Here is a 20,835-nt window from a genome sequence, read left to right on the forward strand (position 1 = left end):
AGAGAGGGGGAGAGAGAGAGAGAGAGAGGGAGAGAGGGAGAGAGGGGGAGAGGGAGAGGGAGAGAGAGAGAGGGAGAGAGAGAGAGGGGGAGAGGGAGAGAGAGGGAGAGAGAGAGAGAGGGAGGGAGAGGGAGAGAGGGAGAGAGGGGGAGAGGGAGAGAGGGGGAGAGAGAGGGAGAGAGAGAGAGAGGGAGGGAGAGGGAGAGAGGGGGAGAGGGAGAGAGGGAGGGAGAGGGAGAGAGGGGGAGAGGGAGAGAGAGGGAGAGAGAGGGAGAGAGAGAGAGAGGGAGGGAGAGGGAGAGAGGGAGAGAGGGGGAGAGGGAGAGAGAGGGAGAGAGAGGGAGAGAGAGAGAGAGGGAGGGAGAGGGAGAGAGGGAGAGAGGGGGAGAGGGAGAGAGGGGGAGAGAGGGCCCCGTGCTGTGTGAATGGGTGCTGATGAGTGGCCCAGCGCCGCGGGAGTCTCGCTGAACTCACACCCACCGTGCGCGCGTCACGCGGCGCGCGGACGCGATGACAACATCGCGGGCGCGCGGCGGAGGACATCTTCGCCGGTAGGTGGACGGAGCGGAGGCGGGGAGGCGGCGGGGAGGCGGCGGGGAGGCGGCGGCTTCTTCCCGGTCTTCCCAGTTTCCCCTGCAGGTCGAGCCGCACGGAGCCTCCGACGCCGGGCACCATGGCTGTCTCGGTCAGGAGCTGGGTCGCCAACGAGGGAGGGAAGCACTGTGTGCTGGTAGGAAAACTTTAGTGCATTGGAAACCGCTTAAGTTGTAGTTCAGCAGTGTCTGTGCTTGTTACAAACAAACTACATTGTTCCATCAACGTTCTCTCATTTGACATTATTATTATTATTATTATTATTATTATTATTATTATTATTATTATTATTATTATCGACTGCATTTAACCAAATAGTCCTGTCATGTCCGCGACTTGATGGCTTCTTCCAGTGCTATTGGGCGGTGTCGCGACACAAGACCAGACCATTTTGGTTATCGCAATATCGCGACATAGTTAAAACATAATTATGTATAGAGGCTAATAGACTGTTTTAGCTGTTCTAATCAACACCTCTACCTGCTTGGTCACAATTACTCCACCTTACTATCGAGTGTTTCTCAAATATTTCTTGCGCGTAAATATCTTTTTTTAATGCGCCGATACGTCGTCTCCAAATTACCGTCCAACCAATATTGTGATTTTTTTAATTTTTTACCCTCTGGTAAAATGCAATGAAATACAACTATAATAGTGACCCAGCGACTAATGTTGTTTTGTTTTTGGCTCTGAAGCCGTCTCTCGTTGAAAGCGTCTTTGTTGTCTTTTGGTTTGTCCGTGCCATTGTTTAGATGCTGTGGTTGGGAGCTAACGCCTGGCTCTTCCTAAGAACCTTCCTCACGTACTCCACTGGACAGCAGTACTACTACCTCTACAAGATATTAGGGGTGAGGCCGACGCCCGTTGCCCGATATAAAGTGTCCGTCTCCTCAAGTCGTGTTCCGGATGCCGTTTCTCGTTGTAGATCAAGCTAATTCCATCGTTTGACAGCCGAGCTCCAGTGGCGTACAGTTCTCGTGTTCGTGCCCCCTCACTTAATCCTTGCGGGTTTCAACAATATTAGTCCATTGCTTTAATCTTTTCTGTATTCGTCGGTTATTTTCTCTGCATGTCGGAAAAGTATATAGAAAAGGTAAATTTGTTTACTGACTTCAAAGATTTCTGTATTAGATCAGGTTTTATATGAGGTGGGCATCAGTCACACGTGAGCTTAATAAGCCCGAATCATAGCTCAGTACCCTCAGATGGCCTTTGGCCATTTGTGCTTCTCCCCTGCCTGGACAGTCCAGCTGACTGCACAGTGAGCAAGTGTTGGCCAGCACAGGGGCACACACACACACACACACACACACGCGCACACACACGCACGCACACGCGCACACACACACACACACACACACTAACACACACACACACACACACATTCACCCAGTCAGTCTGGAATGTGACGCTTGCTTACCCATGTGAGCATCAGCATAATTGTTGTCACAAGTTATAGTTTGTGTGTGTTTGGTCTGGGTGTGTGTGTCTGTCCCTTATGAGTTGAGTTCTTACCTGCAAACCTGTGCCAGTGGAACAATTGCCAGGGAAATCCCTTATTTTCTGAGAAAAACTTGCAATAGTGCATATTGTTTTAAAACAATTAAACTGCTTGCTGAGACCTTGTCATATATTTCAAAATACACAACCAGCTGTGCTGTATACAAATTTGTTTAGTAGGCAGCCTGTTTGTTATGTGTCTTTTAATTCAGTATTACATACAATAATACAAGCATACAATTTCTTGAGGACAATGGAAAATTATATTTGACATAATTTTAAACACATTGAAGTGCTCTCAAATATACTTACTCTCATCCTAACCAGTTAGACATGGATGGATATGGATGAATAATCTGGAACTAAACATTGGGGTCAGAAGTGAGGCTTCAATCTGGATGATTGCCGCCATAAACCTTATTTCGATGCCAGCTTCCAGTGAATGGATAATGGAATATCACAGCTCCACTTTTTATATTACCTGTGTCTGCGCTGAGGTGAACAGCAAAGGAAGTGCCCTGCTGCAACCTGGAAATAGGCAGCACATGTGAGCTATTCATGTACTCCCCGTGCTCTCGGGGACATAGGGGATAGAGGGGCAAGTGTGGGCACGCCAATGGCTTTGAATGAATGCCTGGCCACAGGGCTTTAGTCTGTGTGTGTGTGTGTGTGTGTGTGTGTGTGTGTGTGTGTGTGTGTGTGTGTGTGTGTGTGTGTGTGTGTGTGTGTGTGTGTGTGTGTGTGTGTGTGTGTGTTAGAGAGAGAGAGAGAGAGTGTGAGAGAGGAAGGGCAGAGATGGAAAGAATGAGATGGGGATGTTTCTTTTTATGCTGAAAATGGGGATTATGTCAAAAAGGTCCTATGTTTGCATCTATGTATGTGTGTGTGTTTGGGTGGGGCGGGGGGGGGGGGGGGTTACAGAACACAGGATATCAGATCTCCCTTCATATTCTGTGGTTTTGCTGTCAGCTGCTCCTATACACTGCTGGTATGCCCTGCTTAGTATATGGGGGTGGGGGGTAAGGAGCACATAGGAGGCTTAGGGTTAAGGTTTCAGACTTATTAGATGTATTACTAATCTAATACTATTGAGGAAGAGGTGAAAATACATTGTGTGTACATCTCGTTTCATGATGTAGGCCTATGTCATGTATAAATGTGTATTTATACATGTGTACATTTAGTGTATGTGGGTATTTTCCAGCTGGGACTCTGCATCAGCAGGGCGTCCGCTTCGGTGCTCAACCTCAACTGCAGCCTGGTGCTGCTGCCCATGTGTCGCACCGTGCTCACATGCCTGCGAGGAACACACATGGTATGAAGAACGATGTGTGTGTATTTGTGTTTGTGTGTGTGTGTGGGGGGGGGAGGTTGGAAGTTAGAAAGACACCTGATGGAGAGAGACAAATGGAGGGCTAAGTAGCAGCAGGAATCAAATCGGATTTGTTTAAGTTTCTTCAAATAATATTTAAATGAATAGATTGAAAGCATGTCCCACCCTTTCCACACACATGCACGCATGCACGCACACACACACACACACACACACACACACACACACACACACACACACACACACACACACACACACACACACACACACACACACACACACACATTTCACAGAGTGTTGTGTGTGTGCAGAATGGGTGAGTGAAGAGGGAGGGAACCGATTAGGAACGGTACACACTGTAAACGGGGGGACAGCCAGAAATGGGAGGATTAAATTAATGGGAGGGAGAGAGAAAGATGGGTGAAGTAAAGAGTGATGAAGGATGAATATACAAGCTTTGCGAGACTATTTCCATCTGCCCATTTCCTTGTACCACACGTTGAGATGGGAAGGAGCACATGGAGGACATGGAGGAGGAGGACATGAAGATGGACATGGAGGAAGGAGAACATGCAGGGAGGGAGGACATGGAGAGGGGGAGGACATGGAGGAAGCGAGAACATGGAAGAAGGAAGAAATGGAGGAAGGAGAGACATGAAGATGGATATGAAGGAGGAGGACATGTAGAGAGAGAGGAAGGAGGACATGGAGAGGGGGAGGAAGGAAGACATGGAGAGAGGGAGGGAGATCAACAGAAAGAGGCAGGAAGGAATGTGTGTGCCACATGTCTATTCTTTCACACGTGCAAAGTGTTTTTTTGTTGATTTAATGCTGTTTTCTTACCGCACGCACGCACGCACACACACACACACACACACACACACACAGGTGTCAAGTAGGAGGACGCGCAGACTTCTGGACAAGAGCAAGACGTTCCATGTGGCGTGTGGAGTCGCTATCTGCATCTTTTCTGGTAATCTTATCTCCATGTGTGTGTGGGTGTGTGTGTGTCAGGTGTGCATCAGGGGGTGTGGCTATAATTACAGCACATGCCCGTTATAAATGTTTTAAAGTACATGCATGCATATTTAAAAATATATTTTATTAGGTTTGTGTATATGTGCATACACATGAATTTGAATGTGTGGGCATGTGTGGTTGGGTGAGCTGTCGACAAGTTGACCCAAGGCTGGCTCAGCATTCCTGGAGCACCAGGTGTAATGGATTACTAGCTGCTGGGGTGTGTGTGTGTGTGTGTGTGTGTGTGTGTGTGTGTGTGTGTGTGTGTGTGTGTGTGTGTGTGTGTCTGTGTGTGTGTGTGTGTGTGTGTGTGTGTGTGTGTTTGTGTTGATCTAGCAGCAGAATGTTTTCAGCGCACAGCTATTTCCTCCAATTCTCCTGTGGTGACATCATGAGAGCTCTTCCAGTTTGCGGGTCCACCAGGGACCTGTCTTCTCAGCGGCAGCCTCTTGTTCTTTTTATGCTCCCATGTCCGGTCATTTTAAACAAGGGGCTCCCAGGCTTTCTCACACCAGGGAGTCGCCCGAGAAGTCATCGTTACCGCCCGGTCAAATACTGTCACATGTCTATGGCTGTTTTGCTGTGACTGTCTGCTGTAAATCTGGTTTACCTGAATAGATGTTAGAGACAGGTGTTTACACAGCGCCAGTGTTTCCATTATGTTAAAATTCAATGCATAGTCTCTTGGGCTTAGCAACTCTTTTCACTATAGTGTAAACTTTCAAATAATTTGAGTGCGAGTGACTGCCGACTGCAGTGCACACGGGCAATCGCGGTCGCTGAAGAACGGGGTCATGATTTCCCAGTTGTACTACGTGGTAAAAAGTATTATTTCAATAAGGGATCAATTTAAAATATTCTGATGCCAATGACTCAGGTTGACTACCAATGATTGGAAAATAAGATTTAGGTTAAAAAATACCAGAGTTTTCCTCTAAGGCCAGTCGAATCAGTAAAAGAAACATGGAACAAGCCATAGAAACTACGAGGAAGAAGCTGCTCCTACAAGTTGAGCTGTATGAAAATTGCTATGAGCCATTACATCATTTCAAAGCATTATCACCAGTGTCAAATTCACAAACACACACACGCATGCATGCACACACACACACACACACACACACACACACACACACACACACACACACACACACACACACACACACATACATACACACACACACACACCCCTTGGGGGCCAAGTGCTAAAGTTCTAATTGCAGAGTTCCATAGTTCTGAGACAACCAGCAACATGCTCACAACGAACAATGAAGAGAGAGAAGGAGCGTATACGGGTGGTGGTGGGAGGGAGGGATGGAGGGATAGGCGGAGTGACTGTGAGAAGAAAAAGAGAGGGGGGTGGGGTTTATAAGGCGTATGTAAGAGAAAGAAGGACCCTTGTGCCTCATGATAACTCCCACTAATTCTATCAGCTGTTGAACGGCTGGCTGGTTAAGCTATTATGTCAAGGAGCTGTGTATGTGTGTGTGTGTGTGTGTGTGTGTGGGTGTGTATGTGTGTGTGTGTGTGTGTGTGTGTGTGTGTGTGTGTTTGCGCGAGTGTGTGTGCGCATGCTAGTAAGTGAGTCAAGTCAGTGTTTTGCAGACTTTCTGCTGAATAGACAAAGAAGGATGTCTGTTTCTTTTTTGTGACCAAATCTTTATCTCTTTTCGCTTTTCAAAAGCACGCAAAACAGAACACACACAAAATACATCCAGCACTATGATGTCTCAACATACATCGAAAAAAATAGTTAAAGAAAATCAAGTGAAACAAACAAAGCACAGCGCTCCAACAAAAAAGGAGAAAAAGACAAGGAAACCAAAGAGCCAGGGAGTTGTCCTCTTTATCTTCCCATACACCCAACACCACGTCTGGCTCTGTGTCTGTTTCTGTATTGGACAACCCCAATAAACCAATAAAATGTATTGGTGTGTTTGTGTGTCTGCTTATAATAAATTGAGCATTTCTCTCTTCCCCGTTGACTTTGTTCCCAGTTTTGCATGTCTCTGCTCATCTGGTTAACGTGGTCAGCTTCAGTGTTGGCTACTCCGAAGACCTGCCTGCCCTCAATTTGGCCCGCTACAGGGGAGAGGTGATACGCACACGCAGTACACACACACACACACACACACACACACACACACACACACACACACACACACACACACACACACACACACACACACACACACATACAGACACACACATTTGCAAACACTCACAATTAACCATTCTTTTGTTTCATACAGGACCCTCGGATGATAATTTTGACCACAGGTAAGAATCCCCACACTTTCCGTAGGATCACTCTCTATCACACATTTTGTCATTGTGTGTTTGTGTGTGTGTGTGTCTGCTGTGTGTATGCTGGTACTGTATGTTTATTCCAGTATTGCCAAGGAAGCAATAAACTGCGGAATATGTTACAGATTAGGGTGACGTCATGCTAAGAATCGGAGAGGAACTCAAGCTACATGTGTCTGCTTTATTTAGACCTCCCTCACTCACCCTTTTTTTGTTTTGTAAATAGAAGAGAATGAAATATCTATTTTTCCATACCCAATGCCAAGAATGGCTCCGTCTTTCTGTGTCTCTTTGTCTTGGTCTGAATGAGTCGGGGGGGAAAAATTACATTTTCAGCAAAAAGTAAATGAACCCTTTGAGTGTGAATAATTCTACTCGATAACATGATAAACATAGCAGAGGTGCGAACGTTTTATATTTCTACTGTAAGTAACATTTGGCGAGATGGGATTTTCTGCAATGAGGAATAGTTTTATTTGTCCCTAGTTAGAGTCTTTATCATACTCACGTTTTAGGATTTTGCAGAGTCAGCTAGGTTGTCTGTAAGTTGCATCTTATTGTCTGGTTTTGTTTTAGTCCCGGGGGTCACTGGGGTCCTGTTGGTTGTCATCCTCTTCCTGATGTTCACTGCCTCCTCTTACTGCATACGGTAAGTTAACTCAATCCCTGATAAACGTCATAGGGTCACCAAAAGGTTCAGACTGTACTTTTTTTTTTACATAGCGGACCGTGTTGATGTAACCGGACTGTTAGCTGACCGTAATCAAAAACATACTTCTTCTTGTAAGTGAAATTGACTTCACACTGGGCTTAGTCAACGGAGAATTGAGTTCACTGTTCCAATGACTCTGTTCGCCTCTTTGGGAAAGATTATTTGGAAAAACTGCTGTGTGTCAGTGTGTGTGTGTGCGTGTGTGTGTGTGTGTGTGTGTGTGTGTGTGTGTGTGTGTGTGTGTGTGTGTGTGTGTGTGTGTGTGTGTGGATGTGTGTGTGCGTGTGTGCGTGTGCATGCATGCTCTGTAAATGTGCATAGGCATGTGTGTGTGTGTGCGCCTGTGAGACTGGTGATGGAGACGATAAGAAGACACGCTAATAGAGGTCTGTTACAGAGCAAATCCTCTTTGAGTGCTCCACTCATAGCTCTGTCATTACGAAGGTCATAGAAGGTTAGCAACCCTGTGTGTGTGTGTGTGTGTGTGTGTGTGTGTGTGTGTGTGTGTGTGTGTGTGTGTGTGTGTGTGTGTGTGTGTGTGTGTGTGTGTGTGTGTGTGTGTGTGTGTGTGTGTGTGTGTGTGTGTGTGTGTATACGTGTATTTTGTGTGGGTGTATGGGTGCTCTTTTAAAGAATGGAAATAAGAAGGTCTTGCACCACTTCGAAGGCCCTTGAATAAATTGACACTGGACCAAAGAAAAAAATCAAGGAGGAAACATCCAATTTCCCAAACCTGAAAGTGTGGTGTTTTTCAAGTACAGTTCACTGGGCACTATATTGTAAAAAATATATACTATTTTCATCACTGTTATCGCTGAGGAATGCTTTCGAAGATCATCTACTTGATTTACCTGTGGACAGCCAGGACTCTAACTCGAGTATTGAGATGAACGCCATCATGTTGCCGTCCCAGCATGCAGTACGAGTGGGGTGTACATAGCGGAGCAGATGAAAGGAGACGGCTTCAGAACTTCTGAAGGAAGTTGCATTCGGGAGGTTTTTACACGCACTGGGGTTTAATGGTGCTTTTAAAGGTCTCTTCCTTGTTTGTAGTATTTATATTTGTGTGTGTGTGTGTGTGTGTGTGTGTGTGTATGTTTGTGTGTGTGTCTGTGTGTGTCTGTGTGTGTGTGTTTGTGTGAGCGTGTTTGTATTGGGGGTTGTTCTGTGTAATGACCCCTTAAATAGCGACGCCCTCTCTTTTTCGCCAGCCAGCTTCCCGGGATCTGAGCTCGGAGCCCGATGGTCTGGACCTGATCGAACTCTGTCCACTCTCTCTCTCTCTCTGCACTCATTCTCTTTAAAACTCTATCCTTTTCCTCTGTTTCGGTCTATCCACTTATTAGTTGATGCAAGAAAAGACATTCTCTACGTATGCTGTTCACAATGTTTGTCTTAATAGCTGTGTGTTTTTGTGTGTGTGACATTTGAATTCTCTCTGTTATAGGGTGTCCAACTATGAGATCTTCTGGTACACACACAACCTCTTCATTGTCTTTTACATCATCCTCATGGTCCACATGGTCGGGTACGTCCGGCCACTGGCTGCTGACTCAGCTTTTAATGTGTGCTTATCTGTCTGCGTGCAGGTTTCAGAGTGAGAAATCAGCCGCTGTTCAAATGTGTCAAGTCCGGTTGTCATAGGACATTGGCCGTACTCAATGTGCCTTTAAAAAAGTTATTGTCTGTCTTTCTGATCATTGGTAGAAATTAAGTGCTTTCTTTTCTCTCCAACATGATGATAATGCTTGCCAGCAGTATTTCTGCAGTAACTACGTTGAATACATTGAATCTGCGTCCAGTGAGAACAGAAAAGAAAGATCTTCGTAAAACCTTTGTGTTCGTTTGGATGTCCTGATATTATTTCCCTTTTGCAATAATTTGATGCTTACTATAAGTAAACAAAGCATGTCACAATGATTATCGGTGATCCAAAAACTGTGACAATATTATGTTAATGTCCCTGTAAAGTCAATTCTGAGATTTGTTTCTAAACACATTATACATGTGAGAAGGTAATTGCTGACAACATGTGAGAAGACTGTGAACGATGTAGTACTGAATTGTGGAGACCTTTTAACTGTTTCTCATTATTTTTGTGTTCCGGATTTTTTGGGCGGGCTTAAATCATGACTCGGTGACGTGGAATGTAATACTTGGCATGGCCCCTCCAATAACACTATATAAGAGTAGAGGGCATTAGCGTCAGTGGTTCTCCTGCTCAATCACGAGTTAGTACAGCCTCCATCAGTTTGCTGTCTAAGCTATGGCGCCTTTGTCCAGCAAATGCATCTTCCCTGGAAGCCAGGATGTACATAACATCTCGGTCTCCTTATTAACATTTCCATGCTGTTCAAAGAATGGTAGCCCCCTCAGCTCCGTGCGCTTGCGAACAGCGGGGTGCTGTCTCGGCTCCAAGCGAGCCCTGGCAGCGGGGCTCTGATCGGGCTGCTCCCTGATCGGAGCAGGAACAGTGTCGGAGCCTCACGGAGCCGGGGGAGCCACCATGCCCCGCGCAACAAATATTCCACAAAATCAAAACAACGAAAAACAGCCTGTTATTGGGTTTCCGATTTTGGATTTGTATATGTGTGTATTGGATTGGTGGTATTTGACACTTGAGAGAGGCTGCACCTCTCTCGCGATTGGGTGTGGTTTCTGTGTCTTCAGTGTACACACCCCCGTCTCAGAGCAGAGGGACCTGCCTTTTTGAATGATTTTGAATCCAAATTTGGCTGGGTGGTCAATAACACATTTTTCTGTGGTGTGACAAACTCAAAACGTGTATTTATTGTTGCTTTACAGGAACCTTAAGTCTTGAATGTCATTATTGGTTTGTTGGCTTTGTTTTACACATCTGTATTTAAGCTTTGTTTACTATTGATACTATTTTTATGCACTAAGGCAACACTGATACTTTTTGTTCTGATATAGATTTATTTTATTTTTTTTAGTTTTGGCTTAATATCACATTGTTGTAAATATTATTAGACTAGATCACAACAGAAGAGAAAAACATATAAAGTGTAAATATACATACATTAACTTAACTGAAACCATATTAAAAACAAACTAACAGCTTCACACGTGGTATGTCACCAACGTACTTGCATGGTTTGTGAGCTTTATGTAATATTCTGTTTGTCCGATTTTTATTTGAGCACCCTTAACTTACAAACATTTTACATTTTCCCCTGCGTATCTCAGTGGAGCTCTGAAGTATCAGACCAACATCGACGCCCACCCCCCCGGATGCCTCGGAGCCAATCAGAGCAGCCCAGAGCGGCAAGGGGAGGAGCTTGAACGAGGCAAAGACCAAGAGAGGAGATGCAAAGAAGAGGCTCACTTCCAGCCCCACAGCCCCCAGGTCAGAAAGGGGTGGGAGGAAACGTGTGTGTGTGTGAGCTTGTACATGTGTTGGGGTGTGAGTGTGTGCTGAGTAATTGGAAGTGCAGGAGGGAGTCAACCCTGTTTATTAGCGCAGTGACTCTCTACATCAAGGCCTGTGTGTGTGTGTGAGAGAGTGTGTGTCTGTATGTCTAGTTTACTATGTCTTTTCACATGGTCATTAAGGATAGAGTGGTTCCATAACCCCCCCACCCCCCCTCAACCTTGATTATACTCAGGCTTTACTGGTGCTCTGAGCAATTAGTCTGGTTGAGGTAAATTCTAAAGGCGTACAAGACAGCCAGAATGGATTAACCAATGCATGGGACCTTTACAATTTTCCAAAACAATTTGAAACTTTGTTTTTAATTCATGTTAAAATTATATGTGTCTGTGTGTGTGTGTCTGTGTGTGTTTCCGCGCATCCCCAGACATGGCTGTGGGTGTCGGGCCCTCTGTGTCTGTACTGTGCTGAGCGGTTCTATCGCTACATACGCAGCAGCGACCCCGTGACCATTGTGAACGTCTTCAAGCACCACAGTGATGTCATCGAAGTGCGCATGCTGAAAAGAGACTTCAAGGCTCACCCCGGGCAGGTGGATATCAGAACTTATTACAAATATTCATTCAATGCTGTTTTTTTACACATTTTAATCTCACATTGTATATTTCTATCATGTGTCATGTTTTTTATTATACTCCCAAGTGGAATTAATATTTGGTGACTTAAAGATTTTTTCTTACTCAGATTGTCTTTCTATCTATGATAGTGACGGGCTGCATGTTAGTGCAATGCAAAGCTACAGAGGTGATCAACTAGCCTGGCTCCCGAAAAAGTAGCCAAATGCACTTTCCAGCATCTCAAAAGCTGTTATTTAAGCAATACATCTTGCACCTTTATTATGAGCAAAAATAAAAAGATAAAATGCAGCTACATTCAGCTGTTGAGACGCTGGAATGTGTATTTCCCTACTTTCACGTGCAGCCCGTCGCTATCTCGATGCTGGATACACCGGGTCGGAAGTGGTATTGCACTACCGTCTAAACCTTGGTAGGATTTTCCCCAATATTAGGAATATCCTTATAGAAGTTAAATATTTGCTTGTCAGGAGGAACAGGGGAAACGCATGAGACAAGTATGAATTGAAACAGGGTGACTTTAGGCTGCGGGATTTAAAGTCACGTGCAGCCAGACTCCGTTCACCCACTGAGCCAGTAATAACATTATTAACAATGACCGTTAATGAGGTTAGGAATTCAGAAATCCTTTGTGCAGGACTGTATATGATAGGTGAAGGATTACATTTAATAAAAATATCCTTCTGATACAATTAATTTTTCTGTCCCTCACTTTCCTTCTTAACTCCCTTCACTTCTTCTTTACTCTTATCCTCTCTCTACCTCTATTTCTCTTTCTCTCTGTCTTTCTCTTTCTCTGGCCTCCTCGGTTTATCCGTCTGTTTCCCAGTACATTGTTCTCAACTGCCCAGGCGTGTCTTCGTTTGAAAACCATCCCTTCACGCTGACAAAGGTAAGACTTTATGTAACTCTACAACTAACTCATACATTCCATACACATGACTTAGTGTGAACAAATGCATAAATACATACTAACACATGGCTCGCACACGCACACACACACACACACACACACACACACACACCCAAACACTTACTCACACACTAGTTTATACGGTATCTAAAATGTTCACCCCTCTGGCAAGGAACATAAAGCTCTTTGTTTCTCTCAACATCCCTCCCCTTGTACCATTGGTTGGCACTTGATTGACAGGTCAACCTTCCAGTCACATCGTGGGTCATTATTTTCTGAGAGTTTAATGCGCCGCGTTTTATTTAATAATGTACTACGAGCGCCACAGCACGTAAAGTAAAGTAAATCACCTAAAACATAAGCACGTGTACAGAGAGACGCACATACTTGCACACAAACACACTCGCACACACACACACACACACACACACACACACACTGATATTCACACCGACACGTGTGTGTGCACGGACCTCTCGGGTCTTTTAACAATTCTTTTAAGAGGAGTGCAGAGAATCTCTCTACCAGAGAACAGACAGACCCCTAAGGCGAGCTGCACTGTCTGCTGAAAGACTGCTGCGTGTGTGTGTGTGTGTGTGTGTGTGTGTGTGTGTGTGTGTGTGTGTGTGTGTGTGTGTGTGTGTGTGTGTGTGTGTGTGTGTGTGTGTGTGTGTGTGTGTGTGTGTGTGTGTGTGCGCGTGTGTGCATGTGTTTGTGACTAATTGTCTATTCTCCTCAGTGTCCCACAGAAGAGAAAGAAACTTTTGGCATCCATTTGCGAGTAATTGGAGACTGGACAGGTAAGACAGCACACAACACAAAGGAGATGCTGACATTGAGACACACACACACACACACACACACACACACACACACACACACACACACACACACACACACACACACACACACAGTCTGTTTCATATCAGTGATGACAAAATCTAGCAATTTACTCCTGTCAGCCCTTTCATTCTCTCTTGGGAGGCCCCGTCAACAGCTGTATTGTGTGTGTGTATGTGTGTGTGTGTGTGTGTGTGTGTGTGTGTGCGTGCGTGTGTGCGTGCGTGCGTGCGTGCGTGCATGCGTGTGAAGTTTCCACTTCCTTAGCCTGAATTCTGACAAGGCTTGCACAGTGTTAATGTCAGTCTGGGAAACTCCGCTTCCTAGGGTGTGTTAGGTCTTGACTCCTGTAATTAAACCAAAATACAGTAAAACTCTATTGACACAAAGACGTCCAGTTCAACCACAGACGTTTAAAACCGTTTTAACATTGAGTCGGATTCCTGCTTTCGGTATTGCTACCCCCTGCGTTGCCTCAAGCAGCCTGTCAACATCAAGGTATTCAAATACACTGTCCAAGTGCTAGTGTATGTAAAGGACTGGAATACGGAAGCTGTGCTATTTCATTTGTGGACATTGATTTGTCATCTGTAACATCTTGAGGATTGGCAGACTGTGAGGAAGCTGTTTTTCCAATTAACACACAGGATCCTTTACAAACAGGATACATATCAGGGAGAACAGTGAAAAGTAAAATGATGGGAAATTGAAAGTTGAGCATTGCGGAACACTTTTCATTGTATGGAGTGTTAATATAAATGTGTGGATAAAAATGTCCAGACAATGCCAGGGTTCTTACCAGGTCCTTGAGGTGCGAACTTCAATTCCGTCCTCAGAAATGTAAGGACTGCAATACCTTGAAAATAGCTTATTTTGTGCTGAAGTGCTTGAAAAGTTCTTTACCAAAACGCAATCATTGAAAACCTGTGATATTCTCCCTGATTTTTTTCTAACAATATAAATACTAGACAATGACACTTAGATAAATTTATATTTAAATTGAGAAATACCACATTAAAAATGAGCCATATGTGCTTAAATTACTTGAAAGTCCTTGAATTGCATTTTGTAATGCCAGAATGAACCCTGCAATCCAATGTTGACAATTAACGACCAGTTCCATTTCTCTCCTCTCCTCTTTTACTCTCCAGAGAGATTTGCAGAACTATTACTTCCTGATCCCAGGATGCAGTCTGAGATCCTTCCCATGGTGCAACAGCGGAGATACCCCAAGTAAGTCCAAGTAGATAGAGATGAAATGTGTGAGATCGTCTGTGGTGCCATTGTGTGTGATTTGGGTTTGATATTTTGTTAAGAGAAGAAAAAAATCTCAGGGCTGTGTGTGTGTGTGTGTGTGTGTGTGTGTGTGTGTGTGTGTGTGTGTGTGTGTGTGTGTGTGTGTGTGTGTGTGTGTGTGTGTGTGTGTGTGTGTGTGTGTGTGCACCCGAGTGTGTCTGTGTCTTTGTGTGTGTGTCGTCAGTGATTGCTGCTGACATAATTTCTCATGGAGGCCCAAAATCACACAAGGGTCAGAGTTCGTGACCTCCTGACCCTACGCTTTTCTTGCTGAGAGAGAGAGAGAGAGGGAGAGAGGGAGAGAGGGAGGGAGGTGGGCGGGGCATAGAGGACAGCGGAATCTGTTTAATGTCTCTAGGGAAATACTGGAACCTCTTTCACCTCTTCTCTTCTTTTATTATAAAACCATGTCTTCCAGGTTTGTTTTGCTGTGGTTTTGCTGTGTTGCATGTTGTATCCTGTTCAACCATGTATCCTGTTTGGAGTTCATGCAGTTCATACACATGCATCTTTTTTTATGTTGGGAATAGAACGAATAAACTACTTCCCACTATTCTAGATTGGTGTTTATTTGCAACCTTTTTTCTGCAAAATAAATGATTAACAGAGTTGGTATTTCTCACCTCTGCTTGATAATTGAAATGTATCTGTTTTATGTGTGAGAGTCGATGAGTACGCCGAACAGCTTGAACAGCTGTTGTAGTGAAAAAAAGTGTTTTCTCCCCTTCTTTTTATTATCTCTCTCTCTCTCTCTCTCTCTCTCTCTCTCTGGCTCCTGACCCCCTTAACTCCCACATGGACTGTGGGATTTCAAACGCAGGATGTTGTATGTTTATTTACTCACGTGTGACCCAGAGGAAGTTATTGTAATCCCAACTACCCTGCCCATGCACATACGTATGTGTGTGTGTGTGTGTGTGTGTGTGTGTGTGTGTGTGTGTGTGTGTGTGTGTGTGTGTGTGTGTGTGTGTGTGTGTGTGTGTGTGTGTGTGTGTGTGTGTGTGTGTGTGTGTGTGTGTTTGATTCTTTTTGAGTGTGTTCACTTGCCTTAGTCATGCTGTAGGTATTGTGTGATGTTCTTTCTGTGTTAATTGACTTGGGTGTGTGTGTGTTTTGTGGCCAGGCTGTATGTGGACGGTCCGTTCGGCAGTCCCTCAGAGGAGGTGTTTAACTACGAGGTCAGTCTGTGTGTGGCGGGGGGAATTGGAGTCACACCGTTCGCTTGCATTCTGCACGCTCTACTGTGAGTGGCTGTCTGCCCCGTCCGTCATTAATGTCCTTAATTACAGTGTTGGGATGAATACGTTGACTTTGACTAAATGGAAAAAAAGCCTCAAATGATGACAGTTAGCTTGAGTTGAGTGGCCTTTTCTCTGTCATTACATTCAATTGAGTTTGCTTCTTTCTTTCTTTCTTTCTTTCTTTCTTTCTTTCTTTCTTTCTTTCTTTCTTTCTTCCCCACCAGCAGTGATGGCTGGAAGAGGTTCAGACTTAGGAGGCTGTACTTTGTGTGGGTGTGCAGGGAGCTTCAGTCCTTCTACTGGTTTGCAGAGCTGCTGTGCGCGCTGCATCACAAGGTTAGTCGAAGTGTCACATTAGGACATAAAAGGTCATAATTAAAATAACATCGGAAATGTTTTTTTTAAATCAGTTATCATTTAAATACATATATTTTTTAAGTTAAGTTTATACAAACCAGTTCCTCACATGTTTCCTTACATGTTTTAGGAACTGTTAACTTGAAATATTTTAGGACCAAGATTGAACTGGATTGAATTAAGAAATGGTGGTCCATGAAAGTAAATAAAAGAACTGTCAGAGCTAGTTGGGCATCAAATCACCTATCTAGATAAGCTTAAAAGTGCTGGTCCTGAATCAGACATCTGATCCTGGGGAAAATACTTTTTTTTTTTTTTTTTTAAGTGTTCACATAGAGTCGTGTCGCCATCTTGTGGCTGGTCATTCCTTTTTTTAGTGAAATGCCTGACTGTGAATTGATGAATGGAGGAATATTTAGACTGTTGAAAGTTAATATGAAGCTTGTTTTTTTCCACGTTTATGTTTAGCTGTGGGAGGAGAATAGACCAGACTACTTGAATCTGAAACTGTTTGTCAGTCAGACAGACGACCTCCAGGTAGGAAACACACCATTTACCATTTACCTTCTCGTTATTTCTTAGAGTGACTTTGTTTGTCACTCTGCTTGTCTAATAATCTATGAACTGTGCTGTTGAATCATCATGCATATGCATCAATCGGTGCTCAATCCATTGATCCGTTGTGATAAAATTGAACTACTAGGGGGCAGGCCATATCAGCAAGGGCAAGGGTTACCAACCTTTTTTGATTTGAGAAAATCAAAGAGCCCCCCCATTTAAAAGACACAACACTTTTTTCCCCCATCTTTGCCATTATTACATTTATTCCATTACATTTCATTGTTTCACATTGAGGCCTACATGTACTCCTGTTAAGACCACATTTCATTCACTATATTATTTTTTAAATTATTTGTTTTAGGAGGGATATATACAACCCGCATTCCATAACCATAACAATAACAAATGCCTTGTTATGGATCTTTTGGTACAATTTATGTTTAGTATATATGCACAAGAGGATTATATTTTACACATTTTTCACCAGTATTTGACTTGATAAGGAACCATTTTTGTCTGGTGCCGTGGGAGTCAGGCACCCCAGGTTGAGAATCACTGTGCTAGAGGGCAGACATGCCAGCTTAAACTTCCTCCTATAATTCTGGAGCTCAAAGGGAAATTGCTTTCAATATTATCTCAACCTTTTTATTTCTCTCACTTACCGTTGATGTCTTTTCTTTCCTTTGTGTCTGTGTGTGTGTGTGTGTGTGTGTGTGTGTGTGTGTGTGTGTGTGTGTGTGTGTGTGTGTGTGTGTGTCTGTGTGTGTGTGTGTGTGTGTGTGTGTGTGTGTGCGTGCCTGCGTGCGTGTGTGTGAATGTGTGCGTGGCAAGCATTCTTCTACTGCATAATGCAGAAATGATATGATGGATGGACTGTATTTAGCGCCCAGCCTTCAGCCTGTAATTGTACTTTCTGAATGTTGTTTTCAACCATGCGGCTCTTTGGGTTCAACCTGGAGACATTCATTAATTTGAGTTATTTTAGGGTTGCCAGCCCTTCACTGTGGTAGCCATGATTCACTGAAAACACATTTTACATTTAAGGTATCCAGGGTTTTCTATCACCATTAGGCATTTGATAAATGTCATGTTAATGAACCTTTTTTAATCCAGGTAAGTTTTTATTTTTATTTTTATTTTTTTACATTATTAATCAATAATTTACTCGAGCATACTGGTAGTCTGTAATGGAGAATGGTTTCTAATTGGCCTGTGAGTCATTTTATCTGCTGTCATGCAGTAACTCTTGCGTGTCTTCTTTCCTGCTTTTCTGTTTTCTATTTCAGAGCATGTCTGAGGAGAAGTACCGTCCTCTCAGATCCAGGCTCTCTGTTGGCCGACCACAGTGGAAGTTTCTGTTTGACGAGATTGGAAAAACCAATAAGCAGTGAGTATCAACGATAATTAATCATAACAATAAATCATTTCACAACTTCGGAACACTAGGCTGAGTCTGATGCATCACATTTTACAGGTTATTCATTTTTATTAGGCGACAGCGACAGATGGAGTAAAGTAAATGTATTAAGTAACTTATCTGTGTGTGTGTGTGTGTGTGTGTGTGTGTGTGTGTGTGTGTGTGTGTGTGTGTGTGTGTGTGTGTGTGTGTGTGTGTGTGTGTGTGTGTGTGTGCGTGTCAGTAAGCGAGTGGGTGTGTTCTGCTGTGGACCCAAGGGCATCTCTACTGCGCTCCACAGGTTGTGTAACTCGAACCGTTACACCGGAACCATCTTTGAGTTCAACAAGGAATCCTTCAGTTGAGACTCCATGCGGGGCGCATGGATCACGTTGTATAGGGAATTTCTTTTTATTAGGCCAGTTTCATATATTTGATACGTACGTATGGCGCAATATTTCTTTGGCCAAATTTGGTGACTTGAAACTAGTCTTTTTTCCAAAATGTTAGCAACTAACAACAAAGGAAGATGCGTGAAAGATACTGCATTTGTACATCCCATATTCCACCTCTGCCCGTGATAAATCTGTTCTCTAACCAACACGGCCAGAGCTTGGGCATTTGCACCAAGCTCCACAACAAGGCCTCCAATTCTCCCGTCCTCTTCCCAGGCCTATAACAGCAAACGGCAGCGGCCCGGCTCCAAAATGTGGCTCCAGCTCCAGAAATATGCAGCTGTCTGTGTGATCTCTGGTTGAATGACTCCTCCTCCACGGACTGAACACACAATCCGAGGGATTCTCTGGAAGCGAGGGGGACAGGGTGCGGTATTTCTACCGCTCACCTACATCCTTCTCTGGAGGGTAGCAGGGTTAATTCAGCCTGGAGATCAAAATGGATGACGAACAAACAACCACTGAGCAAATTAGTGCTAAATCCCGGGTGATCTTCCAACAAGTCAGGAAAGGTCCCACAAAGGCACAGGGAGCGTTGGTTACTGAGCTGCTCTTTAACTGTCACATTCTCTGAAATAAGAAGAAGAAACATGAATGGATGTTGAAAACAAGCCCAAAGCAAACCTGAAGCCAGTATTAGTTAGTTTGTATTTAAACTTATTTATATTTTTTACTTATTGTATATTATTGTCATGTGGGAATTTATAAAAAAAAATTGCTTTGACCATTTCTCAACAAAATCTGTGTCTTCCAAATCTTTTACATCAGCTGCGCAACGCCGATGACCTTTCGCTCATCGGTAGTTGACTTGTCTTCAGAATTCAGAATCATGCAGCAATTTCATTTCCAGCCTTGAGTTTGGATTGTTGCAGCTCTGAAAATAAGTTGTTCTGAGGAAATAAAGTTATTGACGCCTCAAATCATCTAAACAACACGTCCACCCACCATCCCAAGCAGGTGCAAGCGGTTCATATCAGCCTCATCTGCCGAAATGCCTTGATTATTACTGTCACAAGCTTGAATTCCAATGGATTCCAATGGATTCCAATGGATTCCAATGGATTCCAAACAATTAATAGATAAAGGTATGGAATCCCAAGTGTGCAGCAGGAATTATTATAATTGAGTGCAGTGATCAGTTTTCATTAATTATTTAGAAGACAAATAAATAAGTACACTAATAACCTAATAACCAAATAACTAATCGTGCCAATTATTAGAACAGGTTCTTAAACAAATAATCGAATGGAGGATTAAACAGGTCAAAAAGTATAAATATATCTCAATTGATAAATAATCTATTGAAATTAGAAATTAATTCTAGCATTTCTTTTTCAGCAATGCACTTATTTTTGTTCAGTCTTGCACTTATTATATAGTTGTGTAAGAAGGTTTGTAGAAGATATAGTGCAACGCAGAGTTACATGTTCAAATGTATTGATTGTTTATTTCCACCTATGAACTTGTTTTCTTGTCCATAAACGCATGATTTCCACTAGATGGCAGTATTAAGCGACGATGTTCAATAGACGGGACGTTACTATTTAATTACTATTTTTTATTATTTATGAGCTTTTGCAGATTTTGACTGTGATTGTGGGGTTTCTACCAGGTGTCGTTGTTCCCTCCCACCTCCCTGTGTGTGTGTATGTACGGTATGTGTGTGAGCCAGTGAGTGTGTGTGTTGACCATGTTAAGCCCTGACATCTCCTGCCTCACGCTCCTTACCAAAGGCTCCATCCCCCACTGGCACGCATGGGTCATAATGTGGTACAGAAGAGATCCAAATGTACGCGCGGATCCACTGTACTGCTAAAAGGAACCTTTATTAAAATGACCTTGACTCCTGACAGCGATTCTCCAAGTCCACTGTTTGAAGGCCCCAGAGCGTAATGTAGCGTTGGTGAGAAGACCTCGAAAAAACATTGAGTCACACCTTAAATCAAGTCCGGTTTTAATGCATCTTGTGCCGAGGTATTGGAATTCCACTTCTTTACATTTCATTTTGATAGAGCAACACTTATTTGCACAATTGAGAAGAAACCATGTGCTGTTCAGAAGTGGTCACTATAAAAACATTACTGTGACCGCTGTGTCAAATCAATAAATTGAATTAATACAACTTGGACCAAATGGGCACCAGTCCAATATCGAAATAAAATAAAAATATAATTAATCACCATATTTTGCATGGAAAAACAGTTTGTATTCGTTTAAGACAAAAAAAGAGCGTTTCTGGCTCCAGCTCTGGGACTGGTTTGTCCAGCGGAGGAACGGTCATATT

General features: G+C 43.5%; 1 protein-coding gene across 1 annotated transcript; it reads left to right on the plus strand.

Annotated features, from left to right (window-relative positions):
• Positions 1-605: 605 nt before the first annotated feature.
• nox4 (NADPH oxidase 4) lies at positions 606-19,918 on the plus strand. Its single transcript, XM_080007457.1, has 18 exons — positions 606-730; positions 1,347-1,442; positions 3,299-3,409; positions 4,316-4,400; positions 6,445-6,542; positions 6,700-6,727; positions 7,331-7,403; positions 8,914-8,994; positions 10,674-10,833; positions 11,285-11,449; positions 12,322-12,384; positions 13,145-13,205; positions 14,397-14,478; positions 15,665-15,784; positions 16,010-16,118; positions 16,608-16,676; positions 17,987-18,087; positions 18,341-19,918. The coding sequence occupies exons 1-18, from the start codon at positions 674-676 to the stop codon at positions 18,459-18,461; spliced, it is 1,680 nt and encodes a 559-aa protein (XP_079863583.1). The 5' UTR covers positions 606-673; the 3' UTR covers positions 18,462-19,918.
• The last annotated feature ends 917 nt before the right edge of the window (positions 19,919-20,835 follow it).

Source organism: Zeus faber, assembly GCF_960531495.2.
Source record: "Zeus faber genome assembly, chromosome: 9".
Taxonomy (NCBI): Eukaryota; Metazoa; Chordata; class Actinopteri; order Zeiformes; family Zeidae; genus Zeus; species Zeus faber.